Genomic DNA, 26,213 nt, shown 5'->3' on the forward strand with positions numbered 1-26,213 from the left:
GTGTGGGGCCAAGTCTGGCATTCTGTGTCTATGGACGCAAAAGCGGGACTCGGGAGCGCACCCGTACAGTAACCCCCAGGGAGAGCTCTTCTCCTAGGGGGTTTACTGATGCTGGGAGGAGCTGATAGCGCCGCCGGGGCACCCCAGAACACGTGGATCAGGGCCACTCTGTGCAAAACGAACTGCACAGTGGAGGTAAGTATGGCATGTTTGTTATTTAAAAACAAAAAAAAGAAACAAGTGTTTACAACCCCTTTTAATATTTATTTTTTTAACTTAATTCTGCATAAAAAATTTACGTGTCATTTCATGAGATTATTTATGAGGACGTGTTTAGGGGTGGAGCAGGGTAGGGATTGGGTGGGGCAACTGGTGGCGAGTAACCCTTGAGGCCTGGCTAGTAGCTCAGGACTTGAAATTTTGAGCCCTGGTATACAACGTAACAATAAGGGTACACTGTATTTCTAAATCACACTGAATAGTGTTTACAAAGAGCAGTGGCTCCAATGCACAGCTATTCCCAGCTGTTATTTGGACAGCTGACAAACTCTGGGGTGGGTATTGGTGTGCCCAGTAACGTTCATATCCATTTCGTACTGGTCCTTCCTTAATACCCACCACAAAGTTTGTCATCTGCTGAGCGTTCTTTTTGTCACAAACAGAAAGGTAGCGGCCTGGGACTAGAAGAAGGACCCTCTATACTGTACCTTCATTGCGCATTCGCTTCTTTTGAAGGACGACTCACTATCCACCCCAACCAAGCCTTGCTTCTATTGGTGCAGTGCTATCACACACACATGTTTGGACAGCTGGGAATAGTCAGCAAATGCAATGTGGGTAGTTGAAATGGCCATATAGGGACATGACTTGCTAGTCCCAATGTACTTGGTGCCCAAGTACATTGGGTGCCCAACCCATGGCCCTTTGGCACTTACTGTGCAGCCCTTGGAGCCTCTACAGACAGTAGTCTGATTTGGTGCTTACACAAGCCAGTGAAGGAAAAATATTCTTCTTTAGTATTTGATAGTTTGGTTTATTTCTTGTGCACTACATTTGCACTCAGTGGCGGCCGCCCCCCCTAATCTCCATACGCCCGGCACCTAATCTCCATGCAGGGTGCCGGATGCATTGCTTTCAAAGGGGGTTTTTTTTTTTTTTTTTTTTAGAAGCACGTGATTAGAGCCTGAGGCTCTAATTGGCTTTAAAAAGGGTGGGCTCAGGGCGCAGAGCACTGCGCCTGGAGCCCTCCAACTTGTGTGACATTAGCGAATTAATATTCACTATGGTCTTCCTGCTTCTCCTCCCAGCCAATCAGGAAGCGAGGCTTAAAACCCGACTGGCTGGAAGGAGGGCTGGCCGGCCCGAGCCGGCTTCTTCTATCTGGGCACTTCCTACCCATCCCTTCCTATGGGGAAACGAGCCCAGCAACATCCCCATCCCCCAGCAACCGGGCAGACACTGAGCTGTAGGAAGCCCAAACGAGGAAGTATTGATTTGTAAGCAGTAGTAGTAGTCTCTTGAAGAATCTCCCCATTTTTCAACACGTTTTATAGCATGGTCACAGCCTATGACTCTCCTTTTACAATGGCTGACAGTTTCCAGTAGCATTACATTTACTGAATATTATGTGTGGCTCTATGGTAAGGTCAGGGGATGCATTTGAGACCCCCTCTCAGTGACCACTGTCTCAGATGAATTTTTTATGGCCGTATGTAGCATGTCCAAAATCCACACCTTGTTAAATGTATGCAAATCCAAAATCTATTTTTAAGTATTTCTGGTATTAAATGTCTCATGGTATAGTTTTCCTAATCAAATAATTTTTGTGAATATGTTGCAAAGTTTCTGATCTAGAGAGCCTGGCTTCCTGTTGCAGGCTGACAACACTAAGCTTCTACCTTACGATTATCAGCAATTTTGTCAGCCTGCAGTATGCACTCTCTGTTAGTTGTTGGACTGCCTACCATGTCTTGTAGATAGGCAGCCAACTGAACGAGCACTCAAAGCAGGATAACAGCACTGCTGTTATTTGCAAGGCAACGGCTTAGCACAGTTACTGGTAGGATCCTCAGGTAAGAAACTTTAAAATACATGTTTTCCTTAACGACTTGAACTTGAGTGAGGTTGCTAATGTAATTTTCCCAAAATGGAGATCTCTTTTCACTTCTTGCCACAAAGAAAGTAAATCTCCCCAAAGTGTGGGGAATTTGACAGTTGTCACTAGAGCAGTTCCTGTCAGTGGTCGCAAGAACAGATCCTGGGATTGAATCTCTCCAATGGAGATACAACAATACAAACTTTACAGGGGTTCTAGCCCTGCTATATTCTACTAAAAACTAGAAATTCTCTAATTCAGGAGTATGTCAATGTATTTATTAAACAGTATATTTTACGTACATTTATTTGTCATAGTATTACCTTTTCATAATTGCCTGCACTGGGCAAATTGAGTGGCAGCTTTATGATTATGTTAGGCTGTATTGCACGTACAGTCATTCTAAAATCATGATTCTAGCTATGACATTAGTTATTATAGGTAATTCTTGATTTTAAATTTTACATGTACACTAAAAAACTTAACTTTGGACAAAGTTTGTGTTAGTTGTATGTGGAATGAGGTCTTTATTGACCCCAGTAGAAAAGGTATGTTTATCTCACAACTAGGGTTTTACTGTAAGCTGAACTTCTTTTTCCACTCTCCAGTGTATCCTTATGGAGAAATCTCTAGGGACCATTGATGATACTGTTGGTGCTTGTTACTTACAGAAATATTCATTTGCAATGCTGTTTATAAAAAATGCTCTTGGTAGATAGTAGCCCGGAAGTTCAGCTCACAGTACTGCTCTGGCTTTGTCTGTAGGATAGGAGGTGGGGAGGAGATCTCTATACAGGGGTCACATAGGACTTTGGGTATCGAAAGCCAACCCTCTTAGTTGGTTTACCCATTGTAAAACTTACCCTCTTCTGTCCTTAAGATATCTCAAGAATGTTGGATTTGCCATCACTTTCTGCCTTGGCAATAATGGTTATCAAGTATAGTAAGGGTGAAAGTTCCCACAGGGACACATTATATAGGTTTAACCCTTCCCCACTCTATCCAAAACCTAAAGGTTATGGCTTTGCATAAAATGTAAGACCTAGCTGGTGATTACATTTTGGAAAAACATCCTCTGTATAACCCCTTCCACTCCCAGCTAGCCTTAGTTTTTTAGTTTTTGTTAGTGTCATTAGGTGATGAACAAGCTCTCTCCCTTCTGGGAGGAACTTCCTCTTTTTTTTTTTTGTTGAAATTGAAATTTTAACTGCTCAACTTCAGATTCTCCCACGGCCTTTTGGATTGGTTGACACCTTGGCTGAGTTTTTGGGGACCGCGGAAGGATCGCTGCCTGGAAGAAGATGCAGTGCCAACCTATAATGCCGCTTTGGGCACTGGATCCTGTGTGGGTGCTCTAGCATGATGTGCATGGTGTTGAGCGAGCTACTGGGTGCTGTACAGGTCCAGAGCCAAGGTCCATCGGCTTGTGGAGCCCAGTCTCTGAAAAAACACCTTATAGTTTGCTCATTCAGGAGGGTGAAGTGGGAATCGGACTTGTCTGTTTTTTCCTGCATTACTTGGATACAGACATCTACTGTGGTGAGTCCAACCTAGCGCCCTTAAACTTGGTCCCAGTATGCTGGCTGTAATTCCTGTCGCTGGTTAGTGGAGGGGGCTGTAACACTTTTGAAATAGTGTGCTGCAGCCAAGGAGTTGGAGCACCGGTTGTTTAAATATGGCACAGGTTTTCAGGGCCTTTTTGTCATAGCACCCCTGCTGTATTCCTGCTGTATTCATGTGTTCATGTGCATGCCATCTTGGATTCTCTGGGTGTGTTATTCCTGGATGGAAACCCAACTCCCAAAGGTGCAGCACAAAAATCCTTCAGATGTCACCTGGGTTTTCCAGCAGCCTGCAGTGCCTGACACAGGCAGCTTCCCCTCGCCCCTAAGCAGCATGGCGGATATGAGTATCCCTTTTAGGGACATCTAACACAGCTCGTTACAGATTGAAAGAGAAGTAGCAATTGGGGATCAAAGGGCCTCGCTGGCTTAGACCCAGCTGATAGCTCAGGTTGGGGTGTTAGCCTCCCATCACAGGATCCTAGTCTCCCCATTTTGTTTTTCTACCCTCCTCTGGGGTTCATCTGTCCCTTCAGGCACACCGTCTCCTCATTTTTGCCTAGAGAGGAATTCTCTGCTGCCGTGTTTGACTTTATAGGTGAGCTGTCAGCCCTCTTGAAGACTGTTCATCAAAGGGGTCAAAACCAGGGCTCTTCAGCCTCCCTTCCAGGGTTGGTCCCTGACTTTTTCCCCTGCAAACACTGCACTGCCTTAGGAAGGGAGCAAGGAGGAGGAGGAGGAAGGTGAGGAGGTATCTGCTTTTGTAGAATGGAACTCAGAAGAGATGTTCTCTACTGAGATATCTCCTAAACTAAAAGATGCCGTTTTGGTCCTTATTGATGAGGTGCAGTCCTGTCTTGTCTTAGAGCAGCCTGGGTCAGCCACCCTCCATAGGTCTATAGCTTGGGCTCTGTATACTGCCCATACCTCCTAAAACTTTTCCTGTCCTCTTGCTTCTAGAGCCAGGACTGAAAGGTATCTGGCCTCATCCTGATTAGATTTTTATATTGAAGAGGGGTTCCTGGGGAAAAAATGGTCTGTCCTCGTTGTGGACCCAGCCACCACTTACCTTAACGAAACCTTGATGTTCCTGTTTTTAAGGACATGGTGAAAAAGAGGCCTTATTTGCCCTCTCTGAGCCCACCAGGCAAACAGCTGTTGCATCCATGGCAGTCTACCAGATCCTGGCTGTCTGGACTAACTGTATTACTTGTGACCCTGGATCCATTTTAATGGACCCCCTGGTCCACCATCACTTATGCCTGTGATCCTATGATATTGCGTAGAGGTCTGGGTGTATCTGCTTCATCAACTATCCAGGATGAACATTCCTTGTGGTCACATGAGGAGTATCCTCTGGTTGAAATGTTGTTCAGCGGAATTTCCATGTAAAAAGTTTCTCAAAAGGTTGCTCTTGGAAGGGATAAGTATGTTCAGCAAATAGCTGGGAGTAAATATCTCCACAGAAAAAGAAGGCACATGGTCCTGCAAGTAAGCCTTCAGCTCCCATGTCTAAGAAGAGTTCCTTTCGCCCCCTTCCTCCTTTGACTTTGGGCTCCAAGCTGAAACATGGGGCACACATCTGTTTGAAAGCATGAAACTCAAAACCTAGCGGGTCTGGGAGCAACACCCTCTTTACAATGAAGGTATGCCCCCACTGTCCAAGTGAGGGGATGCCTGTTAGCCTTTTTGGCTATCTGGTCCCAGGAAATCTCAGATGTTTGGGTCCAGAATATAGTGTTCAGGTGCTACAAACTGGAATGTTATACTCTGCCTCCATTCTACTTCATTCTTTCCAATTTGCCTTCCTTTCCACAAAGACAAGTGGATCTTTGCACTGTAATGCCCTGTACACCGATGGAAAATGTGTGATAGGACCTTGTTGTCGGAAATTCTGACCGTGTGTAGGCTCCATCACACATTTTCCATCGGATTTTCCGACACACAAAGTTTGAGAGCAGGATATAAAATTTTCCGACAACAAAATCCGTTGTTGGAAATTCCGATCGCGTGTACACAAATTTGATGGACAAAGTGCCACGCATGCTCAGAATAAATAAAGAGATGAAAGCTATTGGCCACTGCCCCGTTTATAGTCCCGACGTACGTGTTTTACGTCACCGCGTTTAGAACGATCGGATTTTCCAACAACTTTGTGTGACCGTGTGTATGCAAGACAAGTTTGAGCCAACATCCGTCAGAAAAAATCCTAGGATTTCGTTGTCGGAATGTCCGAACAAAGTCCGACCGTGTGTACGGGGCATTATTCTGCAGCAGCTCACACAGGAAGTTATTGTCCCAGTTCTGGTCAGGATGTTGTCAGGGGTTTTACTCCAACCTTTTCATTGATCCTAAGGCAAATTGAGGTGTTCACTCCACTCCAGTCTGGATTTCAAGACCGTCAACCTTTAGGGGTTCAGAATTTCCACATGGAAACTGCCAGGCTGGTCATTGCTTCTCTCCTACTAAAATATAAAGAATTCCGTGCTTAATGCAATTTCATATGTTTAAGATTAGACTGCAGCACAAAAATCTTGCACTGAAGTGACCAAAGAAAATGTCCAGCAAAAAGTTAGTAAGATCACAGCGCTTCTCACCAGTGTAATCCCTTCAGTGCTCCACCACCAATGCACACTATCACTCTTTACAAGACAATTAGACACATCTAAATACTTTGTTACTCCATCATTGTCCATTTAGCAGAATGAAGTAGGTAGGTAAGCAAGCTGCATTGTTTAACTGTGCTAGAGTTCCCAACCAAGCAATGCAGCGTGGCAGGGATAACATCTATATGTACTTAAAATAGAACTATAGGCAACTTTTTTTTTCATTTTGGATAAAGTGAGGCAGGGTTATAATCCCTGTCAGATTTTTTTTTCTCCATCATCTGTGTCCCATTGCTGGGACTTCCCTTCACTTCCTGTCCCATAGCTAAACAGGAAGTGAGAGGAAATCCCTGCAAATGAAGGGAATTCCTTAGGGACCCACAGGTCACCAGAACTAGTGTCCCAATGGGGAAATTTCCCCTCTATTACTTTTCTGGGGACAAATTAAAATTTGGAATTGTTTTTTACTTTCACTTTCAATGATAATGGTAAACAGGACAAATAGAGAGGGGTTCTCTTTCTAACGGGGTACAGACAGCAATGAAAACTGAGAAGTGTTCTAATCCTTCCCCACTCTGTCCAAAACTCAAAAAAAAGTTTTGCCTTTAGTTATACTTTACTTTAAACTGTATTTTGCTGTTGGGCTGAAGTTAGAATTGTACACATTGTGTTAGCTCAAATTTAACGTTCCCTCTACTACTGACCAAAGTTTGGGAATCATTGCCCTCATGGAAGCAGGGTGTTGTACTCCCATATGCTTTTGCAACAGCGCCATCAAGAGGTCCTCATTCAATACACAGGAATTTCTTTTAACCAAAATATATAATCTCTTGTATTCATGCTGTTGGTCCCTTTACATAGGAACAAAATATAATTTGTCAGAAAATTTCTAAATGCTCATTGTGAGCCATAAACCTACAGTAACCAAAAAATATTGTTTTATGGGAATACCTTGTATAGAAAAAATAATAGTAGATTTTCCAGCAGCTGCCAGGAAGATAAACCTCCCTCTTCCAGAAATTGGGAATGTACATTATGCTGTAAAGAGAAGGAATTCTGTCAGCCTTTTTCCACTGCTGCCCTTGACAAAGGCAATCTTGTGTGGAATGGCAGAGTTTCTTGCACTTCCTTGGTCCTGATAGGAGATGTTTCCATTAGGAAAAGCTTCTGCACCGTGTTTGTTTTTGCTGGGTCTTGAAAGATGACTTTTTAGTGTGCATACAGCACCGGTGATGAATGGGTGTGAGGCTGGGCACAGCGGACAGGCTCCAAACATCGAGCTTCTTGTCTCACCTTCTCATCAGCCTCTTCCTGCAACTGCTTTGCACCCTCCATGGCCGAAGAATTCTTCCTTTGTTAGGACAGCCTCGTTCATATACAGCGGCGACTGTCCCGAAAGTCTAATTGCTGTACCTTTTAAACGTCCAGGTTTTACAAGGTTGCTTCCTGGCCAGAGTGCCATATCCCTTAAAGCTAATTTCCAGCCAGCTGTTAAAGACACAAATAATTAAGCCCTATATTAATTAATTCTTAAATTATTTAGTTTTTTAATGCAAGCAGTGTAAGTACATACATTTGACCTGGTATCAGCCCCAGTAGTCCCTGTACAGCAAAGTTTAAATTAGGGAAAGGAACACCACAAGAAGTTAATCAGTTGTGCTATAGTGCAAAGATCAGGCTGATTGGAGGAGAGCTCAGAATGGCGAAGTATTACCTCTTTAGTCTACAGCTTTTTTTTTGCTGACCAGGAAGGAGGAGGAACACAAGACCTGCAAGTATTACTGAACTGCAACAGGGAAAAATCAGCTGTCCTGCCTTACCAGACAGGACTTTTCTGTGTGGGAGAGCTGTGTAAAACTCAGGACTGGTTAGACGGTAATGCAAATACTTTGACAGGTAATTTATACAGTGCCTTGCAAAAGTATTCACCCCCTTGGCTTTTTACCTATTTTATTACATTACAGCCTTTAGTTCAATGTTTTTTTTAATCTGAATTATATGTGATGGATCAGAACATAATAGTCTAAGTTGGTGAAGTAAAATTAGAAAAATATATACATAAAACTATTTTTCAGAAAAAAAAAATTAAAATTGGCATGTGCATATGTATTCACCCCCTTTGTTATGAAGTCCATAAAAAGCTCTGGTGCAACCAATTACCTCCAGAAGTCACATAATTAGTGAAATGATAATTAGTGAAATGATGTCCATCTGTGTGCAATCTAAGTGTCACATGAGCTGTCATTACATATACACACCTTTTTGAAAGGCCCCAGAGGCTGCAACACCTAAGCAAGAGGCACCACTAACCAAACACTGCCATGAAGAACAAAGGAACTCTTCAAACAAGTAAGGGACAGTGTTGTTGAGAAGTACAAGTCAGGGTTAGGTTATAAAAAAATATCCAAATCTTTGATCCCTAGGAGCACCATCAAATCTATCATAACCAAATGTAAATAAAATAGCATGGCACAACAAACCTGCCAAGAGACGGCCGCACACCAAAACTCATGGACTGGGCAAGGAGGGCATTAATCAGAAAGGCAGCACAGGGACCTAAGGTAACCCTGGAGGAGCTGCAGATTTCCACAGCAGAGACTGGAATATTTGTACATAGGACAACAATAAGCTGTACGCTCCATAGAGTTGGTCTTTATGTTAGAATGGCCAGAAGAAAGCCGTTACTTTCAGCAAAAAACAAAATGGCACGTTTTGAGTTTGCGAAAAGGCACGTGGGAGACTCCCAAAATGTATAGCGGAAGAAGCTCTGGTCTGATGAGACTAAAATTTAACTTTTTGGCCATCAAAAAAACGCTATGTCTGACGCAAACCCAACACATCACATCACCCAAAGAACACCATCCCCACAGTGAAATATGGTGGTGGCAACATCATGCTGTGGGGATGTTTTTCAGCAGCCGGGACTGGGAAACTTGTCAGGGTTGAGGGAAATATGGATGGTGCTAAATACAGGAATATTCTTGTATAAAACCTGTACCACTCTGTGTGTGATTTGAGGCTAGGATGGAGGTTCACCTTCCAGCAGGACAATGACCACAAACACATTGCTAACGCAACACTTGAGTGGTTTAAGGGGAAACATGTAAATGTGTTGGAATGGCCTAGTCCAGTGATGGCGAACCTTGGCACCGCAGATGTTTTGGAACTACATTTCCCATGATGCTCAAGTACAATGCAGATTGCATGAGCATCATGGGAAATGTAGCTGCAAAACATCTGGGGTGCCAAGGTTCGCCATCACTGGCCTAGTCAAAGCCCAGACCTCAAACCAATAGAAAATCTGTGTTCAGACTTAAAGATTGCTGTTCACAAGCGCAAACCAACCAACTTGAAGGAGCTGGAGCAGTTTTGCAAGGAGGAATGCCAAAATCCAAAATGCAAAAATCCCAGTGTTAAGATGTGGCAAGCTCATAAAGACTTATCCAAAGCGACTTGAAGCTGTGATAGCCGCAAAAGGTGGCTCTACAAAGTATTGACTTTAGGGGGTAAATAGTTATGCACATTGACTTTTTCTGTTATTTTGTCCTATTTGTTTGCTTCACAATAAAAAAAAAAATTCTTCAAAGTTGTGAGCATGTTCTGTAAATTAACCACTTCAGCCCCGGCAGAATTTACCCCCTTCCTGACCAGAGCACTTTTTGCGATTCGACACTGCGTCGTTTTAACTGACAATGGCGTGGTTGTACGACATTGCACCCAAATAAAATTGACATCCTTTTTTCCCCACAAATAGAGCTTTCTTTTGGTGGTATTTGACCGCCTCTGCGGTTTTTATTTTTTGCGCTATAAACAAAAAAAGAGCGACAATTTTGAAAAAAAAATTGCTATAGTAACTATTCCCATTTTTTTTTTTAAAAAGCACATTTTTTCTCACTTTAGGTCGATATGTATTCTTCTACATATTTTTGGTAAAAAAAATCGCAATAAGCGTATATTGATTGGTTTGCGCGAAAGTTATAGCGTCTACAAAATAGGGGATAGATTTATAGCATTTTTATTATTATTTTATTTTTTTACTAGTAATAGCGGCGATCTGCGATTTTTATTTTGACTGCGACATTATGGCGGACACATCGGACAATTTTGACACATTTTTGGGACTATTGGCATTAATACAGCGATCAGTGCTATAAAAATGCATTGATTACTATTAAAAAATGTCACTGGCAGTGAAGGGGTTAACTGTGTTCCCTAGGAGGTGATTCTAACTGAAGGGGGAGGAGACTGACTAGAGGAAGTGATGGATCGTGGTTCCTAGCTAATAGGAACACACGATCTGTCATTGCTCTCAGAACAGAACAGGGATTTGTGTGTTTACACACACACTTCCCTGTTCTGTCCCTCGTGCTCGCGATCGCTCGTGGCCGGCGGTCATCGCGACCATCACCCATGAGCATCGACACTCCCGCGCGCTCCTGGTATCCCGAGCCGACGTATAGCTACAACGGTTCGTGCAGGGGAGCCAACCTGCCGCAGTATAACTGCGCCAGCTGGTCGGGAAGCGGTTAAATGATGCAAATCCTCAAACAATCCATGTTAATTCCAGGTTGTGAGGCAACAAAACACGAAAAATGCCAAGGGTGTGAATACTTTTGCAAGGCACTGTATCTGTAATAAGTTGTTTACCTATAATTCAGCTCTGAAGCTTCATACAGCTTGAGAGAAAGTGCAGCAGACTATGAACAAGCAGAAAGGCTATATATAAAGGAATCTTGTCGTGGAGAAATATGAAGTCTGCCATTGCTCACCTTCTAAAAATGCTAGCTGCCTTTCCCTGGCTTTAACACTTTCTTAGTCATTGACCAGGAGCAAGCGTACATCAAGTAAAAACTAGAGTAAAGCTGGTCTTCCTGATCTGCATACTTACTGTGGGTCAGGGACAAATAAATATTGACGACAATAAATCCGCTTTGCAGACAGGCAACTAGTATTTTTTTTGTAAGGTGAGGCCGGCCATACACTGTTCCTGCTGATCCGGGCAAGATTTGAACCGTTAATGGGAAGGCTGAATGTACCAAGTTCATCAATCTATCAACTTTGGTACAACCATCCTGCTGGATTCTCTTGCGATTATCACTAGCGGCTGCTATAGCAGCCGCTAACGATAGTCACTGTCTTCTCCCGGCGGCGACGGCTAAGTAATTGCAGGTAAAATTTTTCTGTCAGTAAAGAACACACATACTCTTCTGCTGGCTCTACATCAATAACTGAGCAATTAAAGACCACTGATCTCTCGGTTCTCAGGTCTGCTCATTTAATGCTTTGTGCTCTGCTCTCCAGTCCTTACTGGAGCGCCAGACAGTGAAGGGGGGCAGGAGCAGCTGGCTCAGCCTCTCAGCGGTGTGCTGAGAGGCTGAGCCAGCTGCAAGTCAGCCTGGACCAGCTCTGTGATGTCAGACTCTGGGTCACAGGAGTGCAGAACAAAGTGCACTCCTGTGACCCAAAGGAGAAGTATGGTCAAAAACGCTTTGGCCATAGATTTCCTTTAAGTTTTGTTGAGAAACATGGTTTCCTATGTTTATATAGTAAAATAGAATATGAGCATCATAAATCATAAGTAAGTTTCTTCTGTGTGTAGAATGTTCTATGTTCATGTATTCAAGAACTCCATGCTCCATAATTCTCTGGCAGCCATACTCTTTCTGCCATGTTGAATGACCCATTGAAGTTAGGTCATAGCTGCTTTGGCAGTCACGGCATAGGAAAAGATGAGATTTTCCTAAGTAAGTCTCACTTGGCTCCCATTAGATTTGCAGCCATCAGCTGAAATGAAATTGCGTAAACTCTGCAACCTAAGAATGAATCCATAAGCTTCACGTAAGTGTAAATCCTCATTCCTTATAGATCTGGTAACTCATGCTTTCCAAGAAGTATACACAGACTGATTTCGTAAAGAAGAAGCAACTCTTGTGGATTAATGTCCATGGCTCTCTTCTTGTCACCGTCTGCTGCTGTATTTACTGTTCCAACTATAATCAATAACAATTTTGAGACTGAAAGTTTGAAGAAGAATAAGTTGTACCTGTACCTTGAAAACTGTGCTAAAATATGCCATGTAGAAGTAATTTTGGATGGAATTTCTATACACGTACATCAGAATAGTAAATAAAGTAGATGTAAACCCTAAATAAATGACATTTAGCTTGGTAAAGCACTAGATATCCTAGTAACAGTTTCCCTGTGTTATAGAATAAAACGCAGTGCCTTTAATTACATATGGTGGGAACGAGCTGTACTAGAGAAAAATGCACATCACAAAAACATTGTGAGATCCAACATATGCACCACACCTCATGAAGTGGACTTCTAGGCAGGATTTGCATATAATATACTATTGGCTTTGGGGGATCCCAGGGCATGCAGGACCAGCTCTGGAATAGTGAAAAGAAATAGGCAGATGTCTGGGATATGCTATGTGGTAAATATCACTCCAATAAGTATAGTTCTGACACGTTCACTTTAAGATCTCCATAGGCAATTAAAAGAGCTGACAATGAAATGTATATAAAAATAATTAATCCCACAAACAAGCATGTTTGTATTGGCTGGCTCAGTATGTATATGCACAATGTAGGTACACTTTGTACCATCCTAATCTCAGGAAATCTGTAAAGATCAGTGCGCAGAGAGCAATATGGCTGCTACTTCTGCACCAGTCATGGATCTCTACTGTAGACATATGATCTCCCAGTTCAACCCTAAAAGGCTTGTCATGGATGGAATAGTAGGTGATGGTCATCTCAATTGTTGGCCACATTTGAAGTCTAACGCTATTTTTTTATTTTTTGGGGGCTAAAGTGGGGAAGAGTTTTTTTTTTAATTGCTGTCTGTATTTCATTTAGGGAGATTTCGCCTTTTTCCAGTCCCTTTGACTCCCGTATTACTACTCTTACTAAGTTATTTTTACATCTCATCAACCAAGGCAGCAGTGACCATTATACATTTATGTAAAGCAAGGAGGACTATTTATATTGTGTTTCCTATGTGCAGTTATAAAAAGATACATCATAGGCATTGATAAGCAAAATAAACTTGAGGTGTTCCTCAAGTGTCAGCTAACTAGGTTCCATCTGTAACTTTTCTACTGAAGGTTAGAATATAATGCTAAAGGCAGACTGTAAACCTGAAAATAACAGGCAAAGCTTCTGCTTCCTGAACTCATAGGTCAGGGGCATACATGTCACCCAAAAACAACAATTGCTTGCCCCTCTAGTCATGAATTGCCTAAATACAGACTCAATAGATAAATATTTTCATGGTTTGTAAGCTACAGTTGGGAAAATAATTATTTGATCTCCTGCAGATTTTGTAAGTTTGCCCACTCACAAAGAAATGAAGGGTCTATAATTTTTTTATCATAGGTGTATTTTAAATGATAGAGACTGAATATCAACCAAAAATCCAGAAAAAACACATTATACATATGTTATAAATTGAGTTGCACTTCAGTGAGTGAATTAAGTATTTGATCCCCAAGCAAAACATGACTTAGTACTTGGTGGAGAAACCCTTGTTGGCAAGCAGAGAGGTAAGACGTTGGTGACCAGGTTTGCACACATCTCATGATTTTGGTCCACTCTTCTTTACAGATCTTCTCTAAATACTTAAAGTGGATGTAAACCCCATTCATGAAATCTGACCTAGGCACATATATCTGTAGTGTTTTTCTGCTGCTTCATTATTCTGTTATCAGCGTAACTGACAAGTTCTCCATCACGGGAGGTAAAAGCATCTGGAAATTTATGTTGGGGAGGTAACTTAGAGACCGATTAGCAGAAAGCTTGTCTATTCACAGCACAGCTTTGCAAGTTTCTTCATTCCTCTGCCTATGAGGGGGAGGGGGTGACTTTCCTCCAATCAGAGTCTGGAAAGCTGGAGACAGCAGATATACATGTAAACCTTAAGTAGGGAGATTTGTTTAATCTCTGTGTATCAGCTGAGGCGGTTCACTTCACTGGATATATGTGAGGGTTTACATCCACTTTAAGGTTTCTTGGCTGTCACTTGGCAACTCAAATTTTCAGCTCCCTTCATAAAATTTCTATAGGATTGAGATCTGAAGAATGGCTAGGCCGCTTCATGACCTTAATGTGCTTCTTCTTGAGCCACTCCTTTGTTGCCGTGGTGGTAAGTTTTGGGTCATTGTCATGCTCTGGCTGAGGGAAGAAGGTTCTCATCCCAGATTTTACAATACTTGGCCCCTCAATGCAGCAAAGTCGGCCTGTACCTTCAGCAGAGAAGCAGCCCCAAAGCATAATGTTTCCACCTCCCTCTGCTTGACTATAGGGATGTGTTCTTAGGGTCATAATCAACATTTTTCTTCCTTCAAACACTGTTGAGTTGAATTAATGCCAGAGAGCTCAATTTTTGTCTCATCTGACCACAGCACTTTCTCTAAATACTTCTCTGAATCACTTAAATGTTCATTGGCAAACTTCAGATGGCCCTGTACATGTGCCTTCTTGAGGGGGGGACCTTTCGGGCACTGCAGGATTTCAATCCATGGGGGCGTATTGTGTTACCAATGCTTTGTTTGGTGACTGTGGTTCCATCTGCTTTAAAATCATTCACAAGCTCCTCCCGTGTAGTTCTGGGCGGATCCCTCACTTTTCTTGTGATCATCCTCCTTTCCCCATGAGGCGAAAATTTTCATGGAGCTCGAGACCGAGGGCGATTGATGGTTGTTTTGTGTTTCTTCCATTTGTGAATAACTGCTCCACTAGTTGCCTTCTCACCAAGCTACTTGGCGATGGTCTTGTAGCCCATTCCAGCCCTGTGCAGGTCTACAATCTTGTCCCTGATGTCCTTTGACAGCTCTTTGGTCTTCCCCATGATGGTGAGGTTTGAATGGAAGAAAGAGACTCTGTGGACAGGTGTCTTTTATACACATAACGAGTTGTTGTTAGGAGCACTTTCTAATTGACAGGACTAGCCTGTGTACCACATGAGCACATACTGTAGCCAGTCTGTGGGAGCCAGAATTACTGTTGGTTGTTAGGGAATCAAATACTTATTTTACTCACTGAACTGCAACTCAATTTATAACATTAGTATCGTGTTTTTTCTGCATTTTTGGTTAATATCCTGTCTCTATCATTTAAAATACACCTATGATAACAATTATAGACCCTTAATTTCTTTCTAAGTGGGGAAACTTACAAAATCTGCAGGGGATCAAATTATTATTTTTGCCACTCTGAGGTAACACAATTCAATAGCCTCAAGTTTAAATGGCATCAAAAGGAAGTGGAAGTAGTTTTCGGCATGTTTCAGTCTAAATAGAACTTGTTCCTGCTGGCTATTTTAAAGCCTGTGTTTTTTTTTTTGTGACTTTAAATAATAACAATGGCCATTTTTGAAAAAATGCAGAAGTGGCAGCAGGTATCAACAGAAAAAGGTACCCAGAAAAAATATGCCAATAATAGAGAGTGGAACTTTCACTTAAGCGGAAGCAAAGTTCCGCTTTAAATGATTTGTTTGGACCCAGCTGGTCCCAATGAACTATTTGCATCACATGTGCACCTGTTGTTAGGGCTGTAGCTACATACAGTATACAGCGCTGTGTTCTGGCAGCAGAGTGGGGACTTCCCATCCCGCTCCCGGGAAAAAATCACGTTGGACTGAGTGCTGCTCAGTAATCATCGTAGAAGCATCGTATTTCATCAATGAATACAAGGCTTCCTGTGGTTGGTGGTGAAGAACATGACATCATCCGCAGGCCTCTTCATCTCAGCCAATCACAGGAAGCCCAATAATTATTGATGAAATACAATGCTTACTGTGAATGGCTGAGCAGCGCTCAGACCTGCTTGATTTTGTTTCAGGAGTGGGACAGAAAGTCCTCATCCTGCTGCCCAAACACAGCAGTGTATACTGTATGTTGCTGATGCTACATACAGTTTATATACAGTACAGCGCTGCCAGCAGGTGCATCTATTAGTGAAGACAATCTTGGTCCAAACAAACTATTTAAAGTTGTAAGAAGCCTGGAATTAGGCTTTAAAAAGATAATTTTATTTTGTATTTTGGTGTGCAGTAGTCCTGGTGCAATGGCCTGCACATACAGTGTGGTTTTTCTGCCCCTGTAATGGCAAATGTAAAGGAAGGTATCCCTGTGAATGCACATCCATCTCATCCCAGATACCTTCCGTTACACTGAGTGATCTTAGGAGCTGGGATGATCTCCCTCCCGACAAGCACTCCCAGCCATGGACATTAAGGACTAATAACCCCTTCAGTGAGCCTGAGTGGCACATGATACAGGTCTTTTAGGTCACTGTAATGGCAACTGCCTATATTGGTAAGAGGTGCTCATTGCTGAAAGCTGGAAAAACTTTCTGTGGCCAGACACATTGCTTCTCTGTCCTCTATGTAGAAAAACCAAGGAAGAAAGTATTGCATTTATACTGCAGTCACTGTCAGATGGGAATAAAGACAATTCTCTGCACGGAGAGATTGCTAGCTCCCATCACTTGGCTCACAGAGAGATATCTTACTATATGTTGCTATTTCCTATGACCTATTTCCCTGTTTATAGATGAGCCTTACTGTGTGGCCAGAATTAGATTTATTGGGACAACAATATATATTATAGTGCTTGCATGTCTCCACACTCTGTTTACTTTGTCTAGTAAGATTCTAGAGAAGAACCTGCAACCTATTATAATAGATTCCCCCCGGGCAGTGTAGAGCTGTTACATTTCCGCCTGTGTCATTAATTACTTTAAGGAGCTTTTTGTTCTCAAGATTTTCATCTTCATAATAAATGACTTTAACTATGTCAATAAGAATACAATCAAATCTACAATCATTGTCTGCAGGGTTTACATGTACCTACCACCTACAAAGCCAGTTATATGATGAGGAACCGGTGACATCATAGAGGGATGGTGCATAGTGACTGAGGGATTAGAAGTTGGTTCAGATGTGGAATGAATTGCCAGGAAAATTGTATTTATATTTTTTATTTTTATTTCAACCTTTTTATTCAATGGGAGGAAAAGTATCAACTTATAGGCAACATGGATAGACAGAAATTGTAATAAGTAGAGATGCAAAATAAAGATTGTTATGAACTTAATTATCAAGACCATAGGGTTACAACAAACAGGTGCCCAGTTATATTGTAAACGATTCACAGATAATGTGTCCATCAGTCAATTATTAGTAGTTGGGCCTCATAATTTGTCATTGCTGCACAAAAAATACAAATAAGTAAAGGAGTAATAGGGGAAGGAAGAGAGAAAAAGAAAAATGAAGTGTGGTTAAGAAGAGAGATATACCAGAACCAAAGGAGTGATTGTTCCCGAAGCCTCACTAAACCACCGATATGTATCAAATCCAAGGAGCCAGGAAAATATTAAGAGTGCCCCCCCATAGACCTAGATCTCATTTTCAGAGACATTCGCAGCAAAATAATAATTCTGCAGCGCCACCAGATTGTAAAATGTTACAGTTCACCACAACCAGCAATATAACTCTCAATGGGATTTTTTTTTTACCGATCACATTTCAATTCACAAAGTTCTCTTAGAGCAGTGAATCTAAACCTTATTGAGGCCAGTGGCCAAAAACATTATTCCCAGCTTTGATGTCAGTCGATGCATTAATGGTCCTTAGCATTGGTATCAATGGCTGCAGTAATGACCCCCAGCATTGGTATCAATGGCTGCCATATCCCCCAGCATTGATGTCAGTCATAACAAAGCTAACCCCAGGATATCAGTAATAGCAGTACAGGTGGCAGTAATGATCCAACATTGGTGTCAGTGACTGCAACAACCCTCAGCATTGGATTCAGTGGCTGTACTACTAAACTCCTTCTCTCCAACATTGGTGGCCATCTGTAGTCCTGTTAAACATCCTTGCACTAATGGCCAATGACCATTCTATTTACTCCCCCCACATAATACTGCCAGTACCCTCAGTATTGGCAGTATTATTTAAACCTACTTGACCTAAACAAGGATGTGACCCTTGCAGTGCAGGGGCAGTCCTATGACAAAGGAGCAAATTTACTTTCCTCAGATTTGGGCTTTTAAGAAAGGAAGGTTTCAGCATCACTGCAGTCATTTTTTATCCTAGCACTTCTTTTCTAATCTGAAAAACTCTGGAATCCAGTTGCTGTGGGCACTGCAGCCACTTTCCTTGCGCAGCTGTAGCTTTTTTATCAGTCTTACTCTTACTGGTCACCTGTTCATAAAGAGATTCATCAGAAGCCAGTGTTGTCTTCACCTTAGCTAACTCAGTGACCCCCCTGCCAATAAATCATAGACATTTCTGACTCAGTTCAGCTCCGAGATGTGATGCTGATCAGGAAGAAATGTGAAGCACAAGCCTCGGTTAGTGGGAATGCAGTGATTGGGGGCCGGCTTCAGGATGAGAGTAAAAGGACACAGCTGTTTGTTTTCCTGAAAGATTTTTTTTTTTTTCACCCCTCTCCAAGCAGGCTGAGGGGAAAGGAAAGGAGGAGGGGGGGGGGGGGGGGTTAAGCGACTGGGCTACAAGTGGGAGGATAGCAGGACAAGGGGGCTTTTGACTTGGGCCCTCTGCAAGAGCAGCATTGAACAGCACACGGGAGACACCTGCTGCTTGTTTTTCATATTGCAACTAACCTCTCCTCTTTTTCAGGGTGCCAGAGGCCCTGATGGACCAACAGGAGGACCTGGGCACCCAGGTATCAAGGTAAGTGCCCTTTAAGGTGTCAGCTCCTTTCTTCTAAATTTACCGTGCAGGCAGCTGATTTGAGATCCCAGTATCTGACTTCACACGTTTCTGTCCACTTAATGTGGTTAACCCTTCAATTCCCTGCATCAGAAGCCTCTAGTGTGTTACTGGTGCTGTGCTTATCCCTCCTCCTTTTTTTTTCTTTTTATAAACCACTCTTAATCTCAGTCATTATATTGGTGTAGGTGAATTAGAACTCCCAGCATGCGCTGTTACCAGTAATTGTACCACATGCGGGTTAGTCTTAAATTGAGCATTCCTGTCATGGGCACAGATGCCTCTCATGGTGAATAAGTCTTGCAGCACCCTTTTCCCTTTAGAACAAGGACCTGTTCACACAGATCTAGCTGCCTGCCAGCAGAAATAAGACTGCATGTTTATTTCAGTGGCCTTAAAAAAAATTTAAAAAGTAGTGTAAAAAAGTGTTTCTATTTATGGAACCAAGCTGAAATCCCAGTATTGCACCGTGATAAACACAAATTTGGCAGCAACATTTGTGCATGTGTTTGTGTTGATGCTGATATTGGAATTCAAAGGGATGTGACAATAATACCTTGGGGCAGGGGTCTTCAAACTATGGCCCTCCAGTTGTTCAGGAACTACAACTTCCCATCATGCCTAGCCATGTCTGTGAATGTCAGAGTTTATTTATTTATTTATTTCAGGTACTTATATAGCGCCGTCAATTTACGCAGCGCTTTACATATACATTGTACATTCACATCAGTCCCTACCCTCAAGGAGCTTACAATCTAAGGTCCCTAACTCACATTCATACATACTAGGGACAATTTTAGACAGGATCCAATTAACCTACCAGCATGTCTTTGGAGTGTGGGAGGAAACCGGAGTACCTGGAGGAAACCCACGCAGGCACAGGGAGAACATGCAAACTCCAGGCAGGTAGTGTCGTGGGTGGGATTCGAACCAGCGACCCTTCTTACTGCTAGGCGAAAGTGCTATCTACTGCACTACTGTGCCGCTACAATGCCTCATGGGATGTGTAGTTCAGCAACAGCTGGAAGGCCGTAGTTTGAGGATCCCTGCCTTAGAGTGTTCGACATCCTCCTCTGTAGCCCTTAAACCATAGATTCAAAATTATCAGTAAAGCAACAGCTACACTACAGTATAAGAGAATAGCTGTGTGTGTGTATATATATATATATATATATATATATATATATATATATATATATATATATATATATATATATATATATATATATAAATGAGTGCTAAGTGGAAAGGTCTGCTTGCTATATTGATGTATTAAATCCCACTGCATATCCTGACTGCTGTAGGTGAGCAGTAGTCTTTGAAGCCATCCCACATAGGATAAATCACCTGAGTACCTGTATTTAGGTTCCCAGTTGTATGCAGACTTCTGGGGATGATGGCAATTACAAATCTAGGGGGAAGTTCGGTATTTTGTACCCTATGTAGTATTTCATGGAGTCAGCCACAAGTTCACAGAATGGTAGGTTACACAGAAGTGTTGCCTATTGAATTGTACAAAGAAATACATATTTTATGAGTAATCGACTTTACGTGACATATTTTAACACTAAAAAGGATTACAAATGAATTTAAAGCAAGAAATACGAAATACAGTACAAAACACAAATCACAAACAACAAAACGTAACCGATTAAAAAAGCAATCAGCTTAAAGAAAGTAATTTTGGAAATTCTGTTTAAAAATATTAAAGTGTAACTAAACCCAAGGCAAAAACTTTTTGCCTAGGATTTAATAGTGATGGAATACCTACTTTTGTATTTATATATCTTTTTTTAATCAGTTGTTATTTATACCTAGTTTGTTTCAGTTCTTTAAAGTATATGCTGCTCTTGTTCTGGCTCTTCCCTCAGTGGCTGCCTCTTTCTGCACCTGCATCCTAAGTGTGGGTGGCTGTCCCCTAATGATGATGTTGAAAACAGCTGCCCCTCATGTTTCCTCTAGGGATGGCGACTGAACATGCAGGTGTTGTTAAATCAGCCTGCAATCCAAAACAAGAGTGAGCAGCTTAGGGTGACAACACTGTTCTTTTGTAGATACAGTGCAGTGAGTGTTGTCACCCTAGGACAGGACAAGTGCATCTAGATCAGTATTTTATACTATACAGTTGGTAATTTCAATAATATTTATTATAAAAGATCCTCCAGAATAGCAGTTGTTAAACTATAAGATTAAGGGCCCGATTTATAATGGAGAAAGGATATCGATATCTGCTCTCTGTTATACTCCCCTTTGCAGATTGTACCCTTTATTTTAAGACCCATTGTTAAACTTTGGGTGGCAGTATGTAGCCTCTATTGACCTACAGCGTTCTCTCTGATTAATGCAGCAGTGAGAGTCCCATGATTGGAGGAGAGTTGGTTATGTCACTTTGACAGGTCACATGACCAGACTCTCTCTTTTTTTTTTTTTTTTGTACACAACTTTCATCAGAACTTTTTGTATTCTGTGAAAGGCCAATGGGATAGGGGGCAGAAGAACTACACTGGTGTTGGAATCTAATTAGACCTGCAGCTCTCATATCCAAAGCAGTATAGCAGGAGCTGTAGTATCTGTCATTAAGTGAAGTACAGAGCAGCGATGCTGCCATGTTTTACACCTGAGCGAAGGTAACAACACAACAAAACTTACCAAAATCTCTGTGCTTGGAATTCTTCTTTAATCCAAGCTAGAAGCCTAGAAATGTTCTTCTGCTGACAACAGTAAAATAAATCTCAAATGTTTCCAGCCATAATGTTATTTATTTATTTATTTTTGATACCTGGCCTCCTGAGTTTTGTGCTCCCGTTATACAGGGTACTCAGAAAATGAGCCGTCTTCTGAAACACAAGGATGAACTTAAATTTAAACTTAACCTAAAGTGGAACTCCAGCCCAAATATTTTTTACATATTAGAACCTGTGTTAGGTTTTTAAAGCTCTTTGTGTCTCCAGTTTTCATGTATACAGTCAAGTCTTCTCCCCATGACAGGGTGACAGAGAAACAGGAAGTGATGGTAAATCTCTGTATAGAAGACACAGACAAAAAATAGCAACTTGACAGAGGCTGTAACTCTTCTCTATTCTGTCCAAAACAGAAATGTTTTGGCTGGAGTACAGCTTTGATGTGGCTATGTGAATTTTACAGAATGAAAAAAAAAATTAAATCTAAGCTTGAGCTCATTCATTCTAATGCCCTGTACACACAATCGGACATTGATCGGACATTCTGACAACAAAATCCATGGATTTTTTCCGACGGATGTTGACTCAAACTTGTCTTGCATACACACGGTTGCACAAAGTTATCGGAAAATCCGATCGTTCAGAACACGGTGATGTAAAACACGTACGTCGGGACTATAAACGGGGCAGTAGCCAATAGCTTTCGTCTCTTAAGTTATTCTGAGCTTGTGTGGCACTTTGTGCGTCGGATTTGTGTAGCGTCGGATTTGTGTACACGCGATCGGAATTTAACCGATTGGATTTTGTTGTCGGAAAAAGTCCGATGGAGCCCACACACGATCGGAAGTTCCGACAACACAATCCGATCGCACTTTTTCCGTCGGAAAATCCGACCGTGTTTACAGGGCATAACTGTGGAGGAGAAAGCTGATGTGATCACCAAGCATCCAGCTCATGTTTGCTGTGTTGTTTCAGCTGGGATTTGTTCCTATGTATTAGTTATGTAGACCAACCGTGTCCAGAGTTGACAAAGCATGTGACTTGTGTTATGAGCACAACATGCTGCACAATTGTTGTGTCGTCATTAACAAGTTACAGTTGTGGTAGGTAGGCATTAAGAGAAAGCCTTAGAGTATAGTTCTTGATATTGTCCTTATGAATGCTGTAGATTTATATTAAAGCCCAGACTTTGAAACAACCGAGTTATAATGCCTGGGATCCATGCTGTTTGGAAGGAGGGGGTGTCCCATCTCCCTCATGCATAGCAGCAATCTGTTTGCAGCTGCTGACAATATGACATTGAGATAGGCTTCTGTTATCTGATGTTTTGGGCCCCCATCACCATCAAAAGGAACAGGGGATAGTCTAATTTAGAACCCAAATTTTTTTTTTTTTTTAATTCATGTATTTTTTGTTATCGGTAGATTGGAGAAGAGATTGGTCACTGCTTGGTCTTTACACCTGGCAAGCAGAACCATGCGGTCGTTCATTTAGCTAGCAGCATTGTTTATATATACGCAAACAATTCACCAACTAAAAAGTGAGTGAGTCAGCTCTCATTGACATAAAATGGTATCTGTATGTAATATATACTGAAATAACAATAAAATAAATAAAAATAATGCAGACTATGTAAAACAGAAAATGAAAAGTAATAGACAATGATTCCAGTCCAACTAGTCCATGAATAGGTAAGAACCACAATGTGACTCAGATCAATGGGAAAAAAAAGGCAGTATATTGTGACTGGACAGGATACATACAAGCCGGCAGCTCCTTGTTGAGGTTTGGGAATCCCTCGGAAACACAGATGAAAAGGAGAAAAACAGGGCGCCAGGTCAGTGTAAGTAAAACCAACAATACTTTATTCCAATATCCACTTACATCCAGGAAGCTTGCAAACTGCATGTAGAGGTGCTGTGTTATCATGTTATCCAGGACGGTAGACAGGGTGGACTAGAGGGCTGCTGTGAGTGTCCTGACTTGCTGGTAAAGTCATCTGAGACGGACAGCGCCAGCAAACTCCAAAAGACTCCCACCCCCGAAAAGCTGAAGGTGGACACACCCGATGAAGGAACCACCGCCTACACTAGCCGGGACCTGCCACATAGAAGAGCAGCGGCGTCACCGGCTCTCACATGCCTCTAGGAGCTGCAGCAAATAGGACACACAAGGTGTTGGGGGGCAGGTTGCAATGCGTTTCCGAGGCCTTCAGCCTGAAGGAGGCGGGGTCTTGGAAGCGCGTTTGCGACCCACCCTCTCCACACCTTGAATGTCAATGATTCATGAAGAATCATTCTTGCCAAACCAATCTATTAACCTTCTATGAGGAGGTGAGTTGCCATCTAGATAAAGGGAGGCCCATAGACATGGTGTATCTGGATTTTGCAAACAGGGTGCAGAGGAGCTCACTCACAGTTCATTTAAACTGAAATCTGTCTACTGCAGTGGCAGATGGGACATCTGGTTTCTTCATTCACAGATCTCTTTGATTCAATGACGCTCTTGTGGGGGCTGAGCTCCGCACAGCTACTCCATTTAGTGGGATAATGAGTGAAGGGAGAAGAACTCCTGCTCCATCACAGGGGCATTGAAGGGGAAGAGGAGAGGAACTAGAACACGTTACACCCTAGATACGGGTGTAACATGTGATATGTTCTAAAAGGTGAACTTAGCCTTTAAGAATTGGGGCAGGGGGCTGCATTTGAGTGTGAAGTAGTGGAAGATAGGTGCAGGGTTGAGAAATAGTGAAAGAGGGGTGCAGGGGTTGCACAGAGTAATAGAAAACAGGTGAAGGGATGAGAAGTGGTGGAGTAGAGGTGGAGAGGGGTGGATGGTGGCATTGGGGAGGTTACTTTTGGAGGGAGAATTCTGCTGGTAAGCTGTAGACAAGAAGTGCAGAGGAGGAAGATGGATGGGGTGAAGGGAAAGGATCAGAAGACAATAGTGGGCAGGTGGTGCAAAAAGTGTCATGTGAATGCTTAGGAGTGTGACAATGCATTTGAAAAGATTGACAAATTATTTAAAATCAGTAGTCATTTCCCTCTAAGGGAAGTATTCTGAAAGTGGTGTATATTTCATATGGCTGCTAAATTTGACCAGGATTTGCAGCCCAAGAACTAATCATTTGATGCCAAGCCTCCAAGAACCACAAAACGTCATCACAGGATCTGCAGTTGGTGTCAAAGTGCTTCATTCTGAAGTATGCTTGAAAAGAATGACATGTCTGGAAGCTGAAGATGAACCAAAAATGAATCTTTCAATTTGATGCAAGCTCTTGAAGGGGATGATAAGGGACTATATACAAGATTTTAGTAATGAAAACTGTATCATTAGCAGTAATCAGCATTGATTTATGAATATTTGTTCTTGCCAAACCAATCTATTAACCTTCTATGAGGAGGTGAGTTGCCATCTAGATAAAGGAAGCCCGTAGACATGATGAATCTAGATTTTGCAAAAGCATTTGACACAGTTCCCCATAAACGTTTACTGTACAAAATAAGGTCCGTTGGCAAGGACCATAGGGTGAGTACATGGATTGAAAACTGGCTACAAGGGCGAGTTCAGAGGGTGATGATAAATGGGGAGTACTCGAATGGTCAGGGGTGGGTAGTGGGGACCAATCATGTTTAATTTGTTCATAAACAACCTGGAGGATGGGGTAAACAGTTAAATCTCTGTATTTGCGGATGATACTAAGCTAAGCTATAGGGCAATTTCTCCGCAGGATGTGGAAACCTCACAAAAAGATCTGAACAAATTAATGGTGTGGACAACTTAATGGCAAATTAGGTTTAATGTAGAAAAATTTTAAATAATGCATTTGGTTGGCAAAAATATGAATGCAATCTATAAACTGGGGGGTGAACCTCTGGGGGAATCTAGGATGAAAAAGGACCTGGGAGTCCTAGTAGATGATAGGCTTTGTAATGGCATGCAATGCCAAGCTGCTGGTAACAAAGCAAACAGAATATTGGCATGCATTAAAAAGGGGATCAACTCCGGAGATGAAACGATAGTTCTCCCGCTCTACAAGACTCTGGTCCAGCCGCACCATGAGTATGCTGTCCAGTTCTGGGCACCAATGGAGCGAGTACAAAGAAGGGCAACAAAGCTAATAAAGGGTCTGGAGGACGTTAGTTATGAGGAAAGGTTGCGAGCACTGAACTTATTATCTCTGGAGAAGAGACGCTTGAGAGGGGATATGATTTCAATATACAAATACCATACTGGTGACCCTACAATAGGGATAAAACATTTTCACCGAAGGGAGTTTAACAAGACACGTGGCCACTCATTCAAATTAGAAGAAAAGAAGTTTAACCTTAAACTACGTAGAGGGTTCTTTACTGAGCGGCAAGGATGTGGCATTCCCTTCCACAGGCGGTGGTCTCAGCGGGGGGCATCGGTAGTTTCAAAAAACTATTAGATAAGCACCTGAACGACCACAACATACAGGGATATGTAATGTAATACTGACATATAATCACACACATAGGTTGGACTTGATGGACTTGAGTCT

The 26,213-nt window shown here is 42.1% G+C and overlaps 1 protein-coding gene across 2 annotated transcripts in view; it reads left to right on the forward strand.

The window, feature by feature from the left end:
* Positions 1 to 26,213, forward strand: part of COL27A1 (collagen type XXVII alpha 1 chain) — a 656,744-nt gene that overhangs the window by 402,128 nt on the left and 228,403 nt on the right. For both annotated transcript variants that reach the window (XM_073600403.1, XM_073600404.1), the window contains exon 29: positions 18,915 to 18,968. In XM_073600403.1, coding sequence (XP_073456504.1) covers positions 18,915 to 18,968 — 54 coding nt within the window. The remainder of the gene's footprint in view (positions 1 to 18,914; positions 18,969 to 26,213) is intronic.

Source organism: Aquarana catesbeiana, linkage group LG09 (genome assembly GCF_042186555.1).
Source record: "Aquarana catesbeiana isolate 2022-GZ linkage group LG09, ASM4218655v1, whole genome shotgun sequence".
NCBI classification, from domain to species: Eukaryota; Metazoa; Chordata; class Amphibia; order Anura; family Ranidae; genus Aquarana; species Aquarana catesbeiana.